General features: G+C 36.3%; 1 protein-coding gene across 4 annotated transcripts in view; it reads left to right on the forward strand.

Annotated features, from left to right (window-relative positions):
• Positions 1 to 10,576, forward strand: part of OSBPL6 (oxysterol binding protein like 6) — a 99,241-nt gene extending 88,665 nt beyond the window's left edge. For all 4 annotated transcript variants that reach the window (XM_027731423.2, XM_039388023.1, XM_039388024.1 and 1 more), the window contains one exon: positions 621 to 10,576. In XM_027731423.2, the coding sequence (XP_027587224.1) occupies positions 621 to 729 (109 nt within the window). In that variant the 3' untranslated portion in view covers positions 730 to 10,576. The remainder of the gene's footprint in view (positions 1 to 620) is intronic.
• Positions 10,577 to 17,851: the final 7,275 nt, after the last annotated feature.

The raw sequence follows: 17,851 nt of genomic DNA on the forward strand, positions 1-17,851 counted from the left end.
TAATGTGTGGCCTGAACAACAACATAGAACATATATATGTCTAAAATGTATATATATAAATGTATGTGTATACACTTAAAGTTTATTTATTTTTGAGGGAAGGGCTTTTTTGTCTGTTGGTTTTTCATTAAGCATTCTTCTGAAACAAGGGATAGTCATACCAAATAGCCTGATATATAGCATGGGGAATCAAAAGTGAAAAGACTGAATGTGCTTGATGCAGTGGTAGTATAATGTGAGCAAAATACAGGGGAGACAAAAAAAATAAATGGTAAAAGGCTTACATTCTGCAAGCTACATCTATTGAATGATTCCCTGCACATAATCAGAATCTGTAATGGCCAAAGAGGTTTTATATGGCTCTAAGACCTGTTCACACATATCAGACAACGGGTTTGCAATCTGTTTGTAGACTGTTTTCTCTATCTTCCACTTTTAAGTAGAGGTTGATTTTTGTTTTTAAACCCCTGACTGTTCTTGTGTCCTTTAGAAATATAAAATCGTATTTAATATTGGTTAGATCAGAGAGGTGTGAAATTTGATTTTACATTGTATAAGAGTAGAGATCTATGGTCAAAACTTTTTTCCCCCTCTCTTTTTTTTTTTTTCCCTTTCTACAGAAAAGTTATCGACGCTAATCAAAGAGAAGCCTGGGTCACCAACGAAACCTACTGGGAACTGCGAAAGGATCCTGGCTTTAGTAAAGTAGACATTCCTGTACTCTGGTAAACTGAGAATGTAGATCTAGTAAACATATCACTCTGAAGAAAAAAAAATAACTATGCACAATATGTTTCTTATAGCTAAGCGTGGTTTGTGGGTCTACGGAAAAAAAGTATCATACACATTTATATTCATCTTTATAATGGACTTTTGAAAGTGCATTAGACCAGGCCCCTGACCACTTCTGGATCTTTTTAATTTTGCAGCAGCCATTTAAAAAGAAAAAAAAAAAGGAACAAAAACCTTTTAAAGTTTCATACGCTGAAAATTCAGAACAAAAGAAGCAGATGAGTTATCCAAAGTCACTCAGAAGAGGTGGTAAGCGCAAGACTGCAATCGGTGCTTTAAACAGACATTAAGAGTAATACACTTTAAATTAAAAAAAAAAAAAGGAAGAAAAAGAGAAAAACATCCATTTTGTTTCAACTATTTTTGTTAAAAACTCTCGAGTCACAACACTGACATTTCTGGCTTCAGGTTAGTCCTTTGATGTGATGTGCTTGGACTGGCCTTTGTCAAAAAGATATGCTTTTCTGGAAGCTGTTCCCATTCATATGCCATTGTTCATGCCTTAACAAAATATGAAGATGTACAGTAAGTAATTTTAAAATATCTATGCTTAGGCTTATGTGAAGGGCAGATTTTTAAAGCATTAGAATTTTATCATAATAAAAATATTGGACGAGCTGCATTATTTAAAATCAAAAGACAACCAAACATCTAAATGTATTTCAGAGGAATGAGATCTACTGTACATGCTTTAGCTTTGGGATGCTGACTGTATAATCAGACTTAAAAGAAACTCATAGCTGGTTGAATTTGAGACAATTTTGCTAAATTCATATGAATTGCTAGTCAGAAACTTCGTATTCTAAAATGACTGATGCTGAGATGCAGTCATCACTTTTAGCACTGGCTGGACATAGATGTCACAGTTAATCTCATTTTCCCATAACTGTTTACGCAATTAGAAATCCCTGAAGCTTTGCAACAGTGTTAAAAGCACGGCAGGATTTCATGGGAAGGTCTCTGGCTTCTCTCCAGAAGCTGGATAGTACTGTAAATGCAACTGTTTTCTGCTACACACACTGTTTACTTTCCTGGCTCTGTTTTTTCCCCATCCACTTTTCTTATCTAAATTTATATTTGAGCGTATGGCAGAGGCTCCCAAGTGTTGTAGCTAACAACTACTACTTGTTTTGCCAAAATTGCTTTTGTGCAAAATTATACTTTACATTCTTCCATAAAGTGGTTCTATATTTTTTGATTAAGAACCAAGTCTCTTACATGTTGCTAAGATTCAGTTAATACAAGTGGGAGAAGGCTTGGCACTTTCTATTTGAAAATCTCTGAATGTTAAAAGTAGGAGGGCAGATTTTAATAGAAGGAAAAATTTATTAGATAAAAACTACGTTCCATATAGTATGATCTAGTCTTCCATTTATACATGTATTATATATCCTGCCATCGATGATAGGTTAGATTTCATGCATATACAGTGTATTTCTTTCTGCCCATACACAGCATACCTAGTGCACACAGATTTTTCTATTTAAGATTGATTCCAGTACTGAGACCTAAAATAAAATTACTAGATAAGTATGTGATCCTGCCAGCAGAGCTGCTTGATCACCGTGGATCACCACACATGCCCAGCTCTCAGCATGCTTCTTCATTTTGCAAGGTCAGCTCCCTATAGAACTCAGATTACTTTGGTTGTTTAATTTAGTTCTCCCTGTTGATTATATGACAAAATAACTAGCAGGGCAACTAGCTACTGATCAGTTCCAATGTCTTCATGCAGTTCTGTTAACGGAAAGAATTATGAAAGCCTAAAGAAAATATTGAGTAGGCTTTTTAAGAATTGTGAATGCTGATGAATTGTTTATCAATATTTGGTATAAAAAAAGCTATGTGTAGATGAATAGGACTTCTTCCAAAGAAAACTTTAAATTATTCAAAGAATGCTATCTTTTTCTTTCCTAGTTGAACCTAGTCTGATTTATTCGTTTTTTTATTTCTGCAATTGTTATTATAAGAAAATGAAAATATATCAAAGTTTGGGTTTTTAAGTAATATTTGGTTAACTTCATCCTACTTGCTTTAATAACATTACTATGAATCAAATTTGCACATTGTGCCCAAAATAGCAATTAATTATTCTGTGTTGCTTTCTTTAAAACCAACTCTATTAAACTCTTGTCCACCTCTTGCTCCAGTCTTTGTGTGCAGTTCACTGTGATAATAGGAAGCATTATGTGTGTATGACTGCAAGTACATTTGAGGGACAGAACTGCATGTCCTCAAATTTTTAATTTAAATACAGAAAGAAGGTCATTAGTTTAACAGTGTTCTGGTAGTGCTTTGTGAATGGCATTATTTGCAATGCAGACTGAAACTTGGTGAACAGTGGAGATACTATCACTGAATTATTTTTTACATTTGGCATGCCATCTCATCCTCCTGATTTAATGTCATCTGTGAACTAGTTAGCATGTAGCCTTGTGTCCTTGTCTGGGTCACTAGTGAGATGTTGATTGACATGGGCCACAAAACTGATCCCTACAGGGCCATCCTTGTTGCTGGCTGCCAGCGGGGCATAAAACATTAAGTGCCCTTCAAGCCTGGGCATTTAGACAGTTTTCAGCCCATATCTCTTCATTCATCCAGGCAGTATTTCCTTTTGGAAGGCATGAAAAATACTATCCAACTCAGTAGATTTAATTGCTATAGGTTTGGTAGATGATGAAAATCTGTGTAATCATTTGGCATTTAAAACCTTTTAAGCAATTTAAGACATACTAACTTTCACTTCAAAGACATATCCTTTACTTTTTCCCCTGTGTTTTCTCAAAACACTTATTTCTGTACAAAATACACAACTTTCATGCTTTTATTTCATAATAATGAGTTGTACTTTCAATTAATATTTTAAAAGTGTACCCTAATTTCCTCCCTGTTCTGGAACTGTGGATATGATTGGTAATAATAGCTATTTTCGTTGAATGTAATGTCTTACAAAGACTTAAATAGCTTCATTCTTATTTTAGATCAGTATTAACAAGGTGGTAGATTTTTTGGCATATTGAAATTGTTATCTCACTGGGAGAGACTATTTGAATATGAGTTGATTTTCATACAGTATCACTGTGATTAAAAAGTCATCTAGATACCCATTCTAATTTTAGACAGATGTAAGTTGCATGAAATCAACTTTTTTATATTTAGCTTTAAAAGTGCAATTCCCACTATAGTATCTTTTCATCTCACAAATAACAATACCCTTTTTATTTTCTCATTTGGAACTTCTGACTCCAAATGATGTTGTATGGCATCTGTGGGTTTTATTTGAATAGCACATGCCAGGAATATATCAAGTATTACAGTGCATATACATGGTACAGTTTTGAAAGATATTATCCTTAATTCCCTACTGAGTGCTGTTGGCGTTTTATGGAAGCAAATTACACAAACTTTAGGGCACACTAGGAGCCAGTGGTGGTTCTGCCCTCATGGGCACCTGGTGAGGAGTTTGCATTTGGGCTGTGTCCATGTTCTCTGTTTGCAATGGAGGTCACATAATTTTCTCACCTCTCAGCAGTGGAGCCCAGCACAAAGCCAGTCTTGCATTGAGTTTGTCTCAAAAAATCTGAATTTTCAGAAATACCCTAAAGGAAGGGAACGGAGGTTCATTTGCAATTGCACAATAACCAGGAGGGCTGAATGTACCAATTCTCTTTATTTTGCTAAAGTTGCTTTCACTGGCAGAGCTATTTTAGTATAGGGAAGGTTTGTGTGGTCTCTGTTTTACAGAATTTTAAACATTGTCTGGTGCAACAATAAACAGTAGCTATTTAACATGCCATTGACTGCAGTTGTAATCCGAGGAATTAATACTTTTAGATGTCATTACTAATAATAGAAGTGCATAATGAAAGTAAGAGACTTTTTCAGATTAAATCCACCTGGAAGGAAAGTGTATTTGTATTCATATGCTAAAATTACAGTAGGGGTTAAGTTAGAGAGTTTGGCTCACCTGGTGGAATAAGATTAACATTGACAAAATTGTGTAAGAAACACTGGAATGGCTTTACTGGTAACCGTGTGTTATGCACAGACCTGGGAGAAAGCTAACAAATTTTACTATGTCATAACTGCTTACCTTGGCAGCTACTGGGGTGAAAAATACTATCTTGTTTTTTCTTTCTGTCATTAAGTATTAGTCATCAAAACTGTATAAAACTTGAATTTCCTCTTTAGTAAATATATTGATAGAAGTCGAGATATATTTAGTATAAAAAGTAGTATAATTTTCTATTTTACCATGCGTGGTTACTTTTATGATAATTCTGATATCACTCAGTATTTTCATTAAGAAAGGTCTTTTTTTTCTTATTCTTTTTTTTCTTTTCTTTCTTTTTTTTTTTTTTTTAACAGAAGAATCTAGACTAAGTACATTAATAAAGGTTTAATTAGAACAGTGACTGGAACCTAGGAGAATGTTGCAAATCTGAGTAAAGTCAGAGAAATGGCTTATTTACAGCAATTCACTTTATTTTTGTATTATGTATTGTAAGGAGTCTACTTACAAAAGCAAATGCATTATTTGCTTTTTAAACTAGGGTATGTAAAGTATTTTCATTCACTGGCTTGGTGTAAACTATGTATTTCTTTCACTAAACTAAAAAGCCTCTTTATAAGAGGACTTTTATATGGTCTCTTGCAAGTTTAAAAAGTGATATTGTTGTACTTGTGCTTTATATACCAACCTTCTCCTTTGTCAAATTTTGTGGCATTATAAACCCCTCATATCTTTGATTTTTTTTTTTTTACCTTCCTTACAATCTTTGACAAACCTCAGAAAAGAAAGGGAAGAGACGACAATGGAGAATGGTGAAACTAGTCACAGAAGCTGTCCATGTGAGATGTAAAAAAATGGAAAGTTTTCTAACTTCTACAAATTAAAATGTCATCAGAGCTGTTGAATCCATTTCAGGCAGGTTATCTTAATACCATTTTTCTTTCCACTGATCCATGACAGCATGAAAAAAGGGAAGATTGGTGACATTTGCTCAGAATTAATGTGAAGTTGAAGGGAAGTTCTTATTCCTTTTATAAATAAAAAATGACTGTAGCCAGCATTTGGCTGAAGGTGTCTTGGTAGTGTGGACAAAGAGAGTTACATATTTTATAAATAAGGAAACCATGAAGTCTGAATATATAATAAGCAGTTTGTAATATAGTCTTTCTGACCTATGAATAATTCATTTAAGTATGGTAAAGCTACTTATTTGTACTCCTGGAGCAATGATTCAAATGTCTCCTGTGAAACACTAAAACATATTTCCATGTTAACTGCTACTTTTAATGGTCTGCATTGATGAAAGGGGGATATCTTACGCCAGTGTATAATGTTGCTGGCCCAGAACATTAGGCATGCAAAATGGGAAGAGGTGAGAAAATCCCTTCAAAAACTCAGAAGTGGGTAACTTATCTGAGTATCAAAATGATGTGCTATACAAGAGCAGCACACACACTGGGAAATATTCAACCAAAACTATTGTTCTTCACTGAGATACTTGCTCCTTGTGCCAGTTGGTGCAGCTACACATGCAAGGTCTTTTTCTGAAGTAGCATCACTTCCTAGGATTGCGCTTGTGTCCCAGTGATTGATTTGTCAGGTCCACCAAGAACAATCAGTGTTAGAGTCAGGACTGCAAACTCAGATTTCTTGTCTATTAGTCCTGTGCTGAATGCTCTCTCTTTCTTTGTTAAATTCACCTGAACAAGGAATATTACGGTAACATTAACATAGTTAATGCAAGGTTAATCCTCAGTATTTTCCAGGCAAAAGAAAATTCAGGATAGCTCATTTAACTGTGTGGAAGAACCACAGGTGAGATCTTCTATTATCCTTGTATTTGCTTAATATTTTATAAAATATTTTGAGAGTGGATCACAATAAATATATTAAAATCACTTTGTCACCTGTCTTGAAATCAACCGTGAAAATTGTCACTACAATTCAAAGTTAGAAAATAGGTCTATATTTGGTTCTTAAAATAAGTGTTACTGATATTCTTTAGTGGTTGAGATATAGTATAACAAATTCAGATCACAGTAAATTTTGTTGTCAGATAAGTCTCACAGAAGACCTGACTGAGCAGAAAAATAAGTGCCGATGAGTGTATTTTGGTATGCAGGCATAAATGCAAAATGACAACTTCTACCTTAGTCAAGCTTTCACTCTAATTAGCAAAGACACTGGTTTTGTTCCTTTGTAATTATTTCTAAACTACTTGTTCTTTCCTCACTGACAATCAATCACATGTGAAGTTTGAGTTTTAAAAATTAAACCACGTTTCGAACTCTGCAGACATAAAGAGTGGTGCTTCTGTCTTGCACCTAATGCTCATGTCTTGCTAAATATCCAGCTCGTAGGGTGGACTAGTAAAATTTCATCCTTGGACCAAAAAGAAATATTTTCCAGTGGGATTCTTCTTTGTATGTTGATTTGTGTCTAAGTTACTTACTATAAAATAAGTAAGAAATCAAGCTGCTACTGTCTGATGTCTGAGGTAATTTTCTTCCTCAAAATGCATAGCAAACTATTTGTTCTTCATCTCTTACTGCTAGATTGTCTGAAGAGGATACTTTTATTTAGTATGTAAAAAGCCATCATAAAATTAAACTACTGTGGTATCCAGAGAGATTATTATGATAGTTCTATGTTAGGATATTAGGTATATTTTCTTTGTTGTAACCAGTAGCAAGACTCTTCTCTGGGTCTTTATCTACATTTCTCTGTATAATTAACTCTTTAGTGATTTGTGATTTCTTAGTACTTCAGTAGCAAAGAATTTTGTATTTTCTCTCACTTTTCAACAAAGTTCATATAAATTTGGAATAACGTCCCACTTTTTTGGTGTGATTGGATCCCATGCGCACGTCTATGAAATGTAGTAAATGTTAGCATTTTTTACCTTGCTCAGATTATGAGAATGCCACTAGAAGAGTAAGGTTTATATTAGTTGTCATTTTTACATTGCCTTACTGAGCTTCTTTGCTTTTAACAGCCTTTCAGATGGGAAACAGCCCTGTGCCAATTCTTTAGCAGGCCAAAATGTCAGAATCTAAATAGCTAGAAGAGCATTCTTTGCTGATTGCCCATGTCCCTGTGCTCATTCTGAAAAAGATCCCAAATCTGTTGATTCCTTGTACCCCTCTTCACATAGCATACTTGTAAAAGGAAATTCTCAAAGTCTTTCCACTGTGGTTATGCTATTATGTCAGCAAGAAAGGCATACAGAAACTTGCTTTGTGGTTTTAAGATGAATTTAAAGGCAAATAGTTGCTTTCTAGAAGCATAACATATAGAACCAGTGCTACTTTTCAGTACTGGGTAGACAGTATCTGTTTTAGAGGGAAATAACAGACTGTAATGAGAAAGGGTCTGAGTTGTAGATGAACCAGATAAAATTTTTTCTGTTGTTTGACAGCAGTAGAAAAGGGTTACTTAAGGGAAAGAAAGACATTGAGAAGTATTTATGTACCCAGCCACCCAAATGTTGCAGAAGGCATTATTTTTGAGCACTGTAATACTAAGCCTCACCTGCAGCACCCTTAATTTTATGCTCAAAAGTTCGCTGTGGACTTACATAATGAGATGAAGAAGAATAGGATACGGGGAAAAAAAATCAGTACCATGATTTCTAAATAGTCAATAGAATATTGATTTGCAAATATTTGTTGTGAAAATTATATAAGCTACTTATAGTATCGCAATTTTCAAAACCATAAATTTAGTCCTTCATAGTGCATTCAGTAATTTAACATTTAAAAATATTGTTGATTGATCTTGATTGATTTCTTGCAAATGCATTTATCTGTGCTTGACTATTCACAAGTTTGGGACGTCTTCAGGATGATTCTTCTTTACATCACATCTTATTATTCTGATTCCAGATATGGGCTGTAATTGTGCCTGTGAAAAGCATTTTATTGCTTATGGTTACTACGCATCAGTAGCTGAGGAATAATACAGAAAGAATATTATTTGCATATTCCAAATCTATAGACTTATTTCACTGTAAGAGTTAATCAGCAGTGCACATCAGGTTTTTCCTGCTTCATCTGCTTGGCCTCTGATGTTGCACAGGCATCAGTACTTACTTAGTATGAACATTGCAGTTTAAATCAGTTTAAAAGATGTAGATGCTTAAGTTCAAATAAAAATGCTCAACAATGACATTCCTAGGAAAAATATATAGCTGGTTACCTGGTTACACCAGGCTTTATATTAGTTGATTTTTAGTTCCTACATGCTTGAACAAATGAGCACTTACACAGACAAGGCTTGAACTGCTGTTGGTACTCCATTCTCCATTGAACTCAGTGAGCTTCCAGGTGAGTGGATGATGTAGCTGCCCAAATCTATTTCAGCTGTAGGCCTAATGTGCTGTCAAGCCTAGGTATTCAACTAGATGCACTTAAGCTTAATTTTGAACATGTGCACCGAGTTGTGAAAGATAAAATGTGTGAAATTCAGTTGGTTTGACTGCTTGCCACTCAGAGCAGTATATTTGACTTTCCTTTGACTTGCTTGCATTTTGGAACCTTATTCTGGAGCTTGTAGTATTTAAAAACAAGTTAACTTCATGCTTCTGCAGCGCTCAGTTAGGTATGACATTTGGAAGAAAGAACAGTGCATTAAAACCATAACAATTCATCATATTATGTCTCACTCTGGCAAGCTTAATTGTAAGAATATTTGCAGTCCCTTTTTCTGGTTTCCCTTTACTTTCCCCACGATGGTCCCAGGCCAGAGTTGAGAACTGCTAGTACTGTATGCCAGTCAAAAAAAGGAGTCTGATCTTTCTGATTTGTGGAAAAGGGGGTGGCTGACTAAGAGCACACTTCTAATCTCAGCCCAGAAAAGCATGAATGTGAGAAAGTGCCTCTTCCGTCTAGGCTTTAGCACATAAACAGAATTGCTTTTTTTGGTATATTGAGTTCTCTGACTACTTCTGAGATTGAACGTAGCCAGAAAGAAACAGTTAAAATAACAGTTTTAAGTTTCCAGCTGCAACACTTTCTGTGTGTCTTTGCACTTATATGTTGGTTTTGAACGTACTGTTGTAGTAATCCAGAGAGCAGAAGAGGCCTCACACTGACTACCTCTCATGCAATAAAAACCAAGCTCATTCAATATTTAATGTTGACTACAGTCAAGCATCCTTTGGCCACATGATTCAGGGAGGTGGTAGTGGGGGGGAATAGTAAACAAAAAGTAATAATTAAGACTTTATTCCAGTGATATATGTGGTATACACAATACCCTTAATACCAAGTCCAGCTGAAGGAGGTCCTACCTCTTCTGGTAGGAAATAAAAAGTGAACTTGGCTATGCTATAGTTTTTGTTGTGCTCTAAAATGTAATGAAAGATGTCATCTGTTTCCTTTTGGGTAAGTCAGATTTACCAGGATATTATGTCCAAAACACACACACAATTTTAGTTTTTGAGGAAACATGACGCTCTTTTACCTGTTGCAATGTAATTGGATAATGCATGTACAAATGACTTGTGTAGCCTGCCAATGAATGTTGCTAATGCCTTACCAAAAAAAAAAAAAAAAATAAAGCATATTTTTTGTATTTTTTTTCCTCAGAGGCAAATCCAAACAATGCTAGATTTGGGAAACTGTTTACTGAAAAGCATTTTCTAATAGATCTCTGAAGAAGTGCAATTGTATAATTATTATTGTTCAGTGCATACAGTACATTGTCTCCATCACTCTGTACACTGCTGCTATTAGTGCTTGTTCTAATAAATCTCAATGTACACTCTTTAAACTGCTGTCATCTGTGTTCTGATTTATTAACATAACATTGAGAATATGGTTCTTAAATGAACTGTTTGTAACTAGTTAAGTGAACTGACTGTTAATTGTAAAATTCTTAATATATATTGTACAGATTGATTTTGAAGAGGTGGGTGATAGTGGCAGCAATAGCACTGAAACACTGGCTTCTCAATAGCATCCCTGTTCCTTTCTAACCTTTTTCCACTGCAGGAATATTTTTATAAAACTTTTCCCATGTGATTCTCTGCACAGTTTCCTTTAGATCTGTTTGGGATCTATCAACTGCAGTCTCAAAGAAGGTAATTTTCTTTTTGGCAGTTTCTGGTTTTATCTTCATGCTACAGCTGGTAAGAGCCTTTTTCTTTTTTATTTTTTTCACTTCATCTTGCTCTCTGTAATTAAAGGGAGCTTGAGTATGCTCCCCAAGTTTTGTGAGAGGGTGTAGGAAAAACAGTTCCTGATGTTCTCTAATAGAATTGAAAAAGAGGTGTGGAAATTAAAAAAAAAAATTGACACCCACCCCTTCTGGCATCTTGGAAAAATAACAGTATGGCATTTTTCCATTGTGTGTTCTTGTCAGTTGTTCAACCCTTAAATTTACTTAAAATGAAAACGTAATAAAAAACAAGAATTTGGTTGGGAGGAGAAATTAAGATTTTTGTTATTTCTTGGCATTGTAAAAAGAACAAGTGTTCAAACAGTCTGGAATGCTGCCTGAGTGGAAGCAATTGCAAAGGAAAGGAAAAGCTTTTTTCATGAATGGCAGTGCTTTCTCTCTTGTGTCAGAGTACACATCTGATCTCGTCCAAACCGGTACTCTGAGACAGGTGGCACACTGAGAACATATTCCCTGTTAAACAATTCTATGAGCAAAATTCAGCTCTGCTTTCACATTTTTGTAGTTGAGATCTGTACTTTGCCTCTGAATGCTTTGCAAAACAAATCTAACAGTTTTGGATGACTGTGACTCAGCAAAATTTCCGTGTGTGAGTGAAGTGTGAAAAGCTCTGTATCATTACTTAATTGATTAAAAAAAGATCAACACAACAAACCTTTAGGAATAGAGTGCAAGAGGCCTGTAAGGCAGCACTAGCAACCTGACAACTAATTCAGTACCAAAACTATTACTTAAAGTATGAAAGTAAATTACATATTTAAATTTAATCTAACCAAGAGACAGATGATACTTCTTCGTAACCACAAACACGTAGGTGCTGTGGTGTGGTGAAGTGAGACAGTGTGGGAAGCTGTTGACAAGATTTCATCCTGACTCAGCTAAAGGAGTTGCCCACAGAAAGCTGTTCCAAGTTTCACTGCTGGTACAAAAATCTGTTCTGATGTGATGATACACAACATTTTTGTACAGCAAACATATCAAGCTACACGGTTCTCCAAGTCCTTATGATCTCATTAAATATTTAAGCTGGCCTAAATGTTAAAGAAACCTACAAGTATGCAATATTGACTTTTCCTGCACCACAATATGCAGAATTATTTTTTGGGTAAGTAATTATTAATAAATTAAAAGAAACTAAACTGAAATATTATTCAAACCCAGGTACTCTAGTTTTACTGAGTGGTGAGTCTAATTTTACTCAAGGGCAGCAAAAGTCTTGTATTAAGACTGTACTTTTTGTTTCTGAAAGGTATATCTAAGATGTAACTTAGGCAGAGTAGGTAAAAGACAGGCTAGGTTATATATCCCATATTTATATCCCAAGTGCATATTAATAATGATATATTAAATTCAGAGCAAATTAATAAAGCGTACATAAATGCATGCTACAGATATGAATCTGCTGTTAAGATGGTTTTTTACCTGTGATTAGACTACACTAGGTTACATTTGTAATTACAAAGAAAACCTCCAAATTAAAATCAGGTCTGTAGTTGCTTTTTCTCACTGGTGACTGCCTGGCTATATTTCCTTCAGTAAAGAAAAGAAACTAAGTACTAGCTCAAATTTCATGATTACTCCAGGTTTCCTGAGCAGGTTTTTGATAAGTCAATGGAGAAAAAAATATAATTAAACATTCCCAAAAGGTTACACTTGTTAGTCTGCAAGTGGACTGCAAGTGGACTACAAGTTCTGGTAAAGGCGTTGAGATTTTTTTTTTTTAACTGATAAAATTTAAGGTGTCAGTTGTCTCTTAAGTTCCTCCTTAAGTAGGTAATTTTAGAGAGCCTGGAATTATATTCAGCTGTCAAAGAAACTGAAGTGATATAAGTGATATAGCACAAGAGCACATCCATTTTTCAGTTCTAGTTCAAGAGTTAAATGCTGATTAGCTGACCTAGTACAACAATATTGATCAGGCTACTTTTTATGTTTGGTGACAAGAATATTTTATGTCAGCTGTCTTTTAAAATGCTTAGTATCTGGAAACTGCTCAAGTATATTATTTTATGCCTACATGTGTGAAAAAAAAATTAGGAAACTAGATGAGGAAATATTCTTATATCAGGAAGAAAAACGGGCTGAATAAGCATAGAGGTGATTATGAAAGAGAATACTGAATTCTTGCATGCCCTAAAAACACCTACTTCATTTTGTCTGTTTATAAATACTCTGTATCCAAATATCTGAGAGTACTCTATAATAATAGTCAATTCTTTCAGTATCCTTTCCTGGGAAGTGATGTATTACCACAGCCACATGCGATAGGTTTCATAGACTGGTTAATTGCCCAGTATCACAGAACAGCTAATGTCAGTGACAAAAATAAATGCAGTTCAAGCCTGCTTTTCAGATTAAAATGTGAGGAGAAGAAGCTAGGAACAAGATATGTCTGTGACTGAAGGAAGTATTATATAGAGCTAAGTGTTTCAGCGCCCATCAGACAGATTAGCATGGGCAATGTAGACAAATCCTTTGTTCTGTAACCTTTCTTCAGATATTGTGGCACAGCAGCATCTACAGTTCTGCACCCTCATACAGGTGGATGTGCAAGCCCACAAGGCTTTCCTCTCACACAGACTCACCTACTGACAGATGCTGGAAAAAAAGGATTAGTTGTTTGGGCAGCATCCTCCAAAGGAAAGGAAGCATTAAACCTACTTCAGGTCACACTGGTTTGTTTCCAGATTCGTCTTCACAAGCTAATAACACTAGATGATGAAATTAGCTTTGTTGTACGCCGTAATGTTTATGTAACAAATGACCACTTCTTTTGGCTGAAAGATGGGCCTGCTTCTCATAGGTAGTAAGTATACTATCTCAGCACATCTGTCCCTGGAGGACTACTTTTGCATTTCTTTTTAATATATGGTTCACAGCTAAGACATCCATCTGCCCATTAAAAGTATTGCCAATAATACTGGGGCAATTACAAAGAAGCAAAAGCCGGGATATTTCATACACTCTAAAGATGGACACATGCAACACAGATCTGCAGTAATCTGCACATCCATGAACAAAGGTCTGAAACCTGAAAGGTAAGTCTGTGGAAGAGCATATAAAACAGTCACCAGAATGTGTGTTCCTTCACTGCATTTGTGTTTCCTTTTATAATCAACGTGGCTCTAGTGAGAAGGCAGTGAAGTGGTACAAAGGAAGCAACTGTGCAGCACATACCACGTTGACAGATGTTGCTTGTAAAAAGGTGAAAGAGGGGCAAGGTCAGCCAAGAGACATCGAGAAACTAGTTGAACTCCACATCTTGTAGCCTTTCACTGATGTAACGCTTACAATGCAGTGCAGTTTTAAATGCTTTGGTTGTGTATGTAGCACGGACTATGAGTATGTATTACCATAGTTTATTTTGTAGCAGAGAGTAGAAGGAGGTTCCAATAGTTTGCTTGAGCTGTAAACTGGAAGAGTGATATACAGGAAGCAAAGTGATAGCAAGTGTGTGCTGCATGTCTTTCAAATGGACTGTTTAATGTGACCTTGAAAATAGTTTAGAACAGCCCTAAAGTTTGTTTTAGATATCTGTATAGAAAAAAGATGACAGCATTTCCTGGACCTTTTATTTTTTTTTTCAAGTTCATTCTATTTTGTAAAGTAACTGTTCACACACAAAAGTCTCATAAACACAGAGGTCCATTAAAATACATACCTCTAGAAACTTCTTATTAAAATTTTCTCCTGACACTACAAAGAGTAGTGGAATATTCAGAAGGATATGGCTCCACAAGAATTAAAACATACTTTAAATGTGGGGAACTTAAAACATTTTACGACTGGGCTTCTGCAAAAAATTAAAATATGCCACTGCTAATTCAATTGTTCCCCTATACTGCATAATGAAAATATAATTCGGGAACTAATTTAAAATTTTCACTGCACTTACACTATACTAGAAAAAAATCCAACATGGAACTATCTCTGCTGAAGCTAAGTCTGCTGAAAACCACCTTCTTGCTTTAACTTACTTTCCTTCCCACAGTGATCTCTGAATGCCATAATGCTTTGTGAACAGCAGTCACTGCGAGCAGTGTGCCAAGTGACATCAGTATCCCAGCAAACTGCAAGATCAGGAGTTCAGCACGGCAGTGGTAGTGCCCTCATACCCAGGAACTTGGTATGGGAACTGGCTGGTTTTGCTTATACTAGAGAATCTATAGGCATACTCCACCCTAAAAAAATAAAATATAATAAGGACCATATTTTGTGCCATAAGTTGTTACCACCTGAATATTTAACAGGATCTATATTGCACAGACCCTGTCTTTCTAGGGAAATACGCCATATGCTGGAAAGTTGTGGAATTTTGCAAGTAATTTTTTTTCAGTAGCATTTTCTTTTGCTGGTTTTTATATGTTAAATTCTTGCACTTGTTCTTTGGCAGAGATCTGTAGGTAAACGTACTACAGTTCAAAGGCAATTCAGCAAGGAGGTCTGGCAACCAATAGTATCTTTTTGTACACTAAGAAGATATTAAACAAATTACCAGTATAATTTGGTACAGATTGTGGGTTTAATCCTTTCAAGTGAAACACTAATCCAGTTTATCCAATCAGTTAACACTTAAGATTTCTTTTCTCCCTTCAACTGACTGGTTAATCATACTAATTTTATTATGTGGTTGACTGTGACAAGAAACAAATTAAAATCATATCAGTTCACATGGATTACAGAAACATCAAAATAATCTACAGATGGTTTAAGATTTCTGGATTGAAAATAGTGAAATAATTCCACATTTTCAGTTCCTTGGAAAAATCTCTTTAGACACTCCATAATTACAGGTGTCCAATATTCCTGCAGGGATAATGTAGGATAACTATCTAATAATAAAACAAAAACCATTATGGAATTACCTAATAACTACAAGAGGCCTTCTGCATCCTCAAAGGTTACATATAAGGCAGGATAGTCCTCTGCATTTTACTCTTAAAGGTCTCCACATTAATATCAATATGATGTAAGGAAAAATACGGTATTTAGGCTTAAAAATTCTCAATTGTATATAGCTAATGCTTGCTCTGTTACTGTTCCATGGCTAAGACCCACTCTGAAAAAACAGAACCCATCTTGCATAGGAAAAAAATATCTTGCTGTTCCCTCCAGGTGGGGATAATAGTAAAGAAACTGCAGAACACAGAACTGAATAAGCTACCTTGAATCTGCTCCCTGTGTTGAGGCATGAGCTGTCCTTGGGCAAACATACAGTCACATTTGGTCTACAGGAGACAGACAATGCAAAGAGAACCAGAACAGAAGGTGGTAGTTAGGAGCAGAGAGCAGTTATGCTGGAGTTGTAGGGACAGGAAAATCAATTAAACCCCCCTAAAAATAGAGCATTATGTCTTTACATAATTTCATTTTTTTTCTTGAACAGAATTCCTCCTTCCAACTGTAGGTTCACCTGCTCTGCAGATGCATCAGCAAGTGAGGCTTCTACCAGTAAGAGTCTTGATTGATTGATTGGTTGATCAGTTTACAAGGTTCAAGGGTATATAAGTAGACACAGAACGGGTAACACAAAGAAAGTATATTCTCATGATTGAGAAAATGGGGGAACTGGAGGAATAATTTTTTCTGACACCAGCAGTGAGTTTGTATATGATTCAGAGAGGCTCAATCAAGAACAAAGGTCATCATAGATGAATTCTGGGCAATCTGGCAAGTGGATTTTTTAGGTCATATTTTTTAATTTGTTTTTTTTAAAAAGGTGCCCGGGTCAAAGTGAGGGTTCAAGTATGACCTCATTCTAGTAATGTATAAAGATGGGTTAAGATTGGGCTAGAAAAGTCCTTTTGGTCCTCTGTGAAGGACCCTGTGTAGGGAAGGCAGACAGGATGCCTTGTCAGTCACAGAATCACAGAATATACTGAATTGGATCATTGAATCCAGCTTCTGGCTCTGCACAGGACCATCCCCAAGAGTCACACCATGTGCCTGAGGCTATCATCCAAAGGCTTCTTGAACTCTTGCCAGGCTTCCCTGGGGATCCTATTCCAGTGCCCAACCACCCTCTGGGAGAAGAACTTTTTTCTAATATCCTACCTAAACCTCCCCTAATGCAACTTCAGCCGCTCCTCATACAGCTTCCCTTCATGGCCCGTTACCATCTTCTTTGCCCTGCTTTGGACACTCTTTAATAGCTTAATATCTTTCTTATATTGTAGTGCCAAAAACTGCTACAATATTCAAGTGAGGCCACACCAGTGCAGAGCAGAGCAGGAGAATCCCTTCCCTCAACTACCTGGTGATGCTGGGCCTGATGCCCCCCAGGCCAGGGTTGTCCCTCCTGGCTGCCCAGGCACTGCTGACTCATGTTCCACTTGCCGTCGACCAGGACCCCCCCGGTCCCTTTCCTTGGCACTGCTTTCCAGCATCTCATTCCCCAGTCTGTACCTACATCTGAGGTTGCCCCATCCCAGGTGCAGAATCTAGAACTTCCCCTTGTTGAACTTCATATGGTTGGTGACTGCCCAGTCCTTTAATGTGTCAAGGTCTCTCTGCAGGGCCTCCCTGCCTTTGAGGGAGTCAACAGCTCCTCTCAGTTTTGCATTGTCTGCAAACTTGCTTAGTATCCCTTCCAGTCCCATGTCCATGTCCAAGTAATTTATAAAGATGTTGAAGAGCTCAGGGCCTAAGATGGAGCAGAACCCTACTAGTGACAAGTCACCAGTCTGATATTAACCCATTCACTATTACCCTCTGTGCTCGACCCATGAGACAATTGCTTGCATGAATCCCATCAGGCCACATAGATTTGTAGGGATCCAGCCCGAGCAGCAGATCCTGCTTGAATTCAGGATCAACTTTTACAGGATTCTGGGCTAAGGGGTGCAGAGGCCTGCCCCTCCCCAGGGG

The sequence above is a fragment of the Pipra filicauda genome, unplaced genomic scaffold (genome assembly GCF_003945595.2).
Source record: "Pipra filicauda isolate LSUMZ 115617 unplaced genomic scaffold, ASM394559v2 scaffold5_size6683894_pilon, whole genome shotgun sequence".
In the NCBI taxonomy this organism is placed as follows: Eukaryota; Metazoa; Chordata; class Aves; order Passeriformes; family Pipridae; genus Pipra; species Pipra filicauda.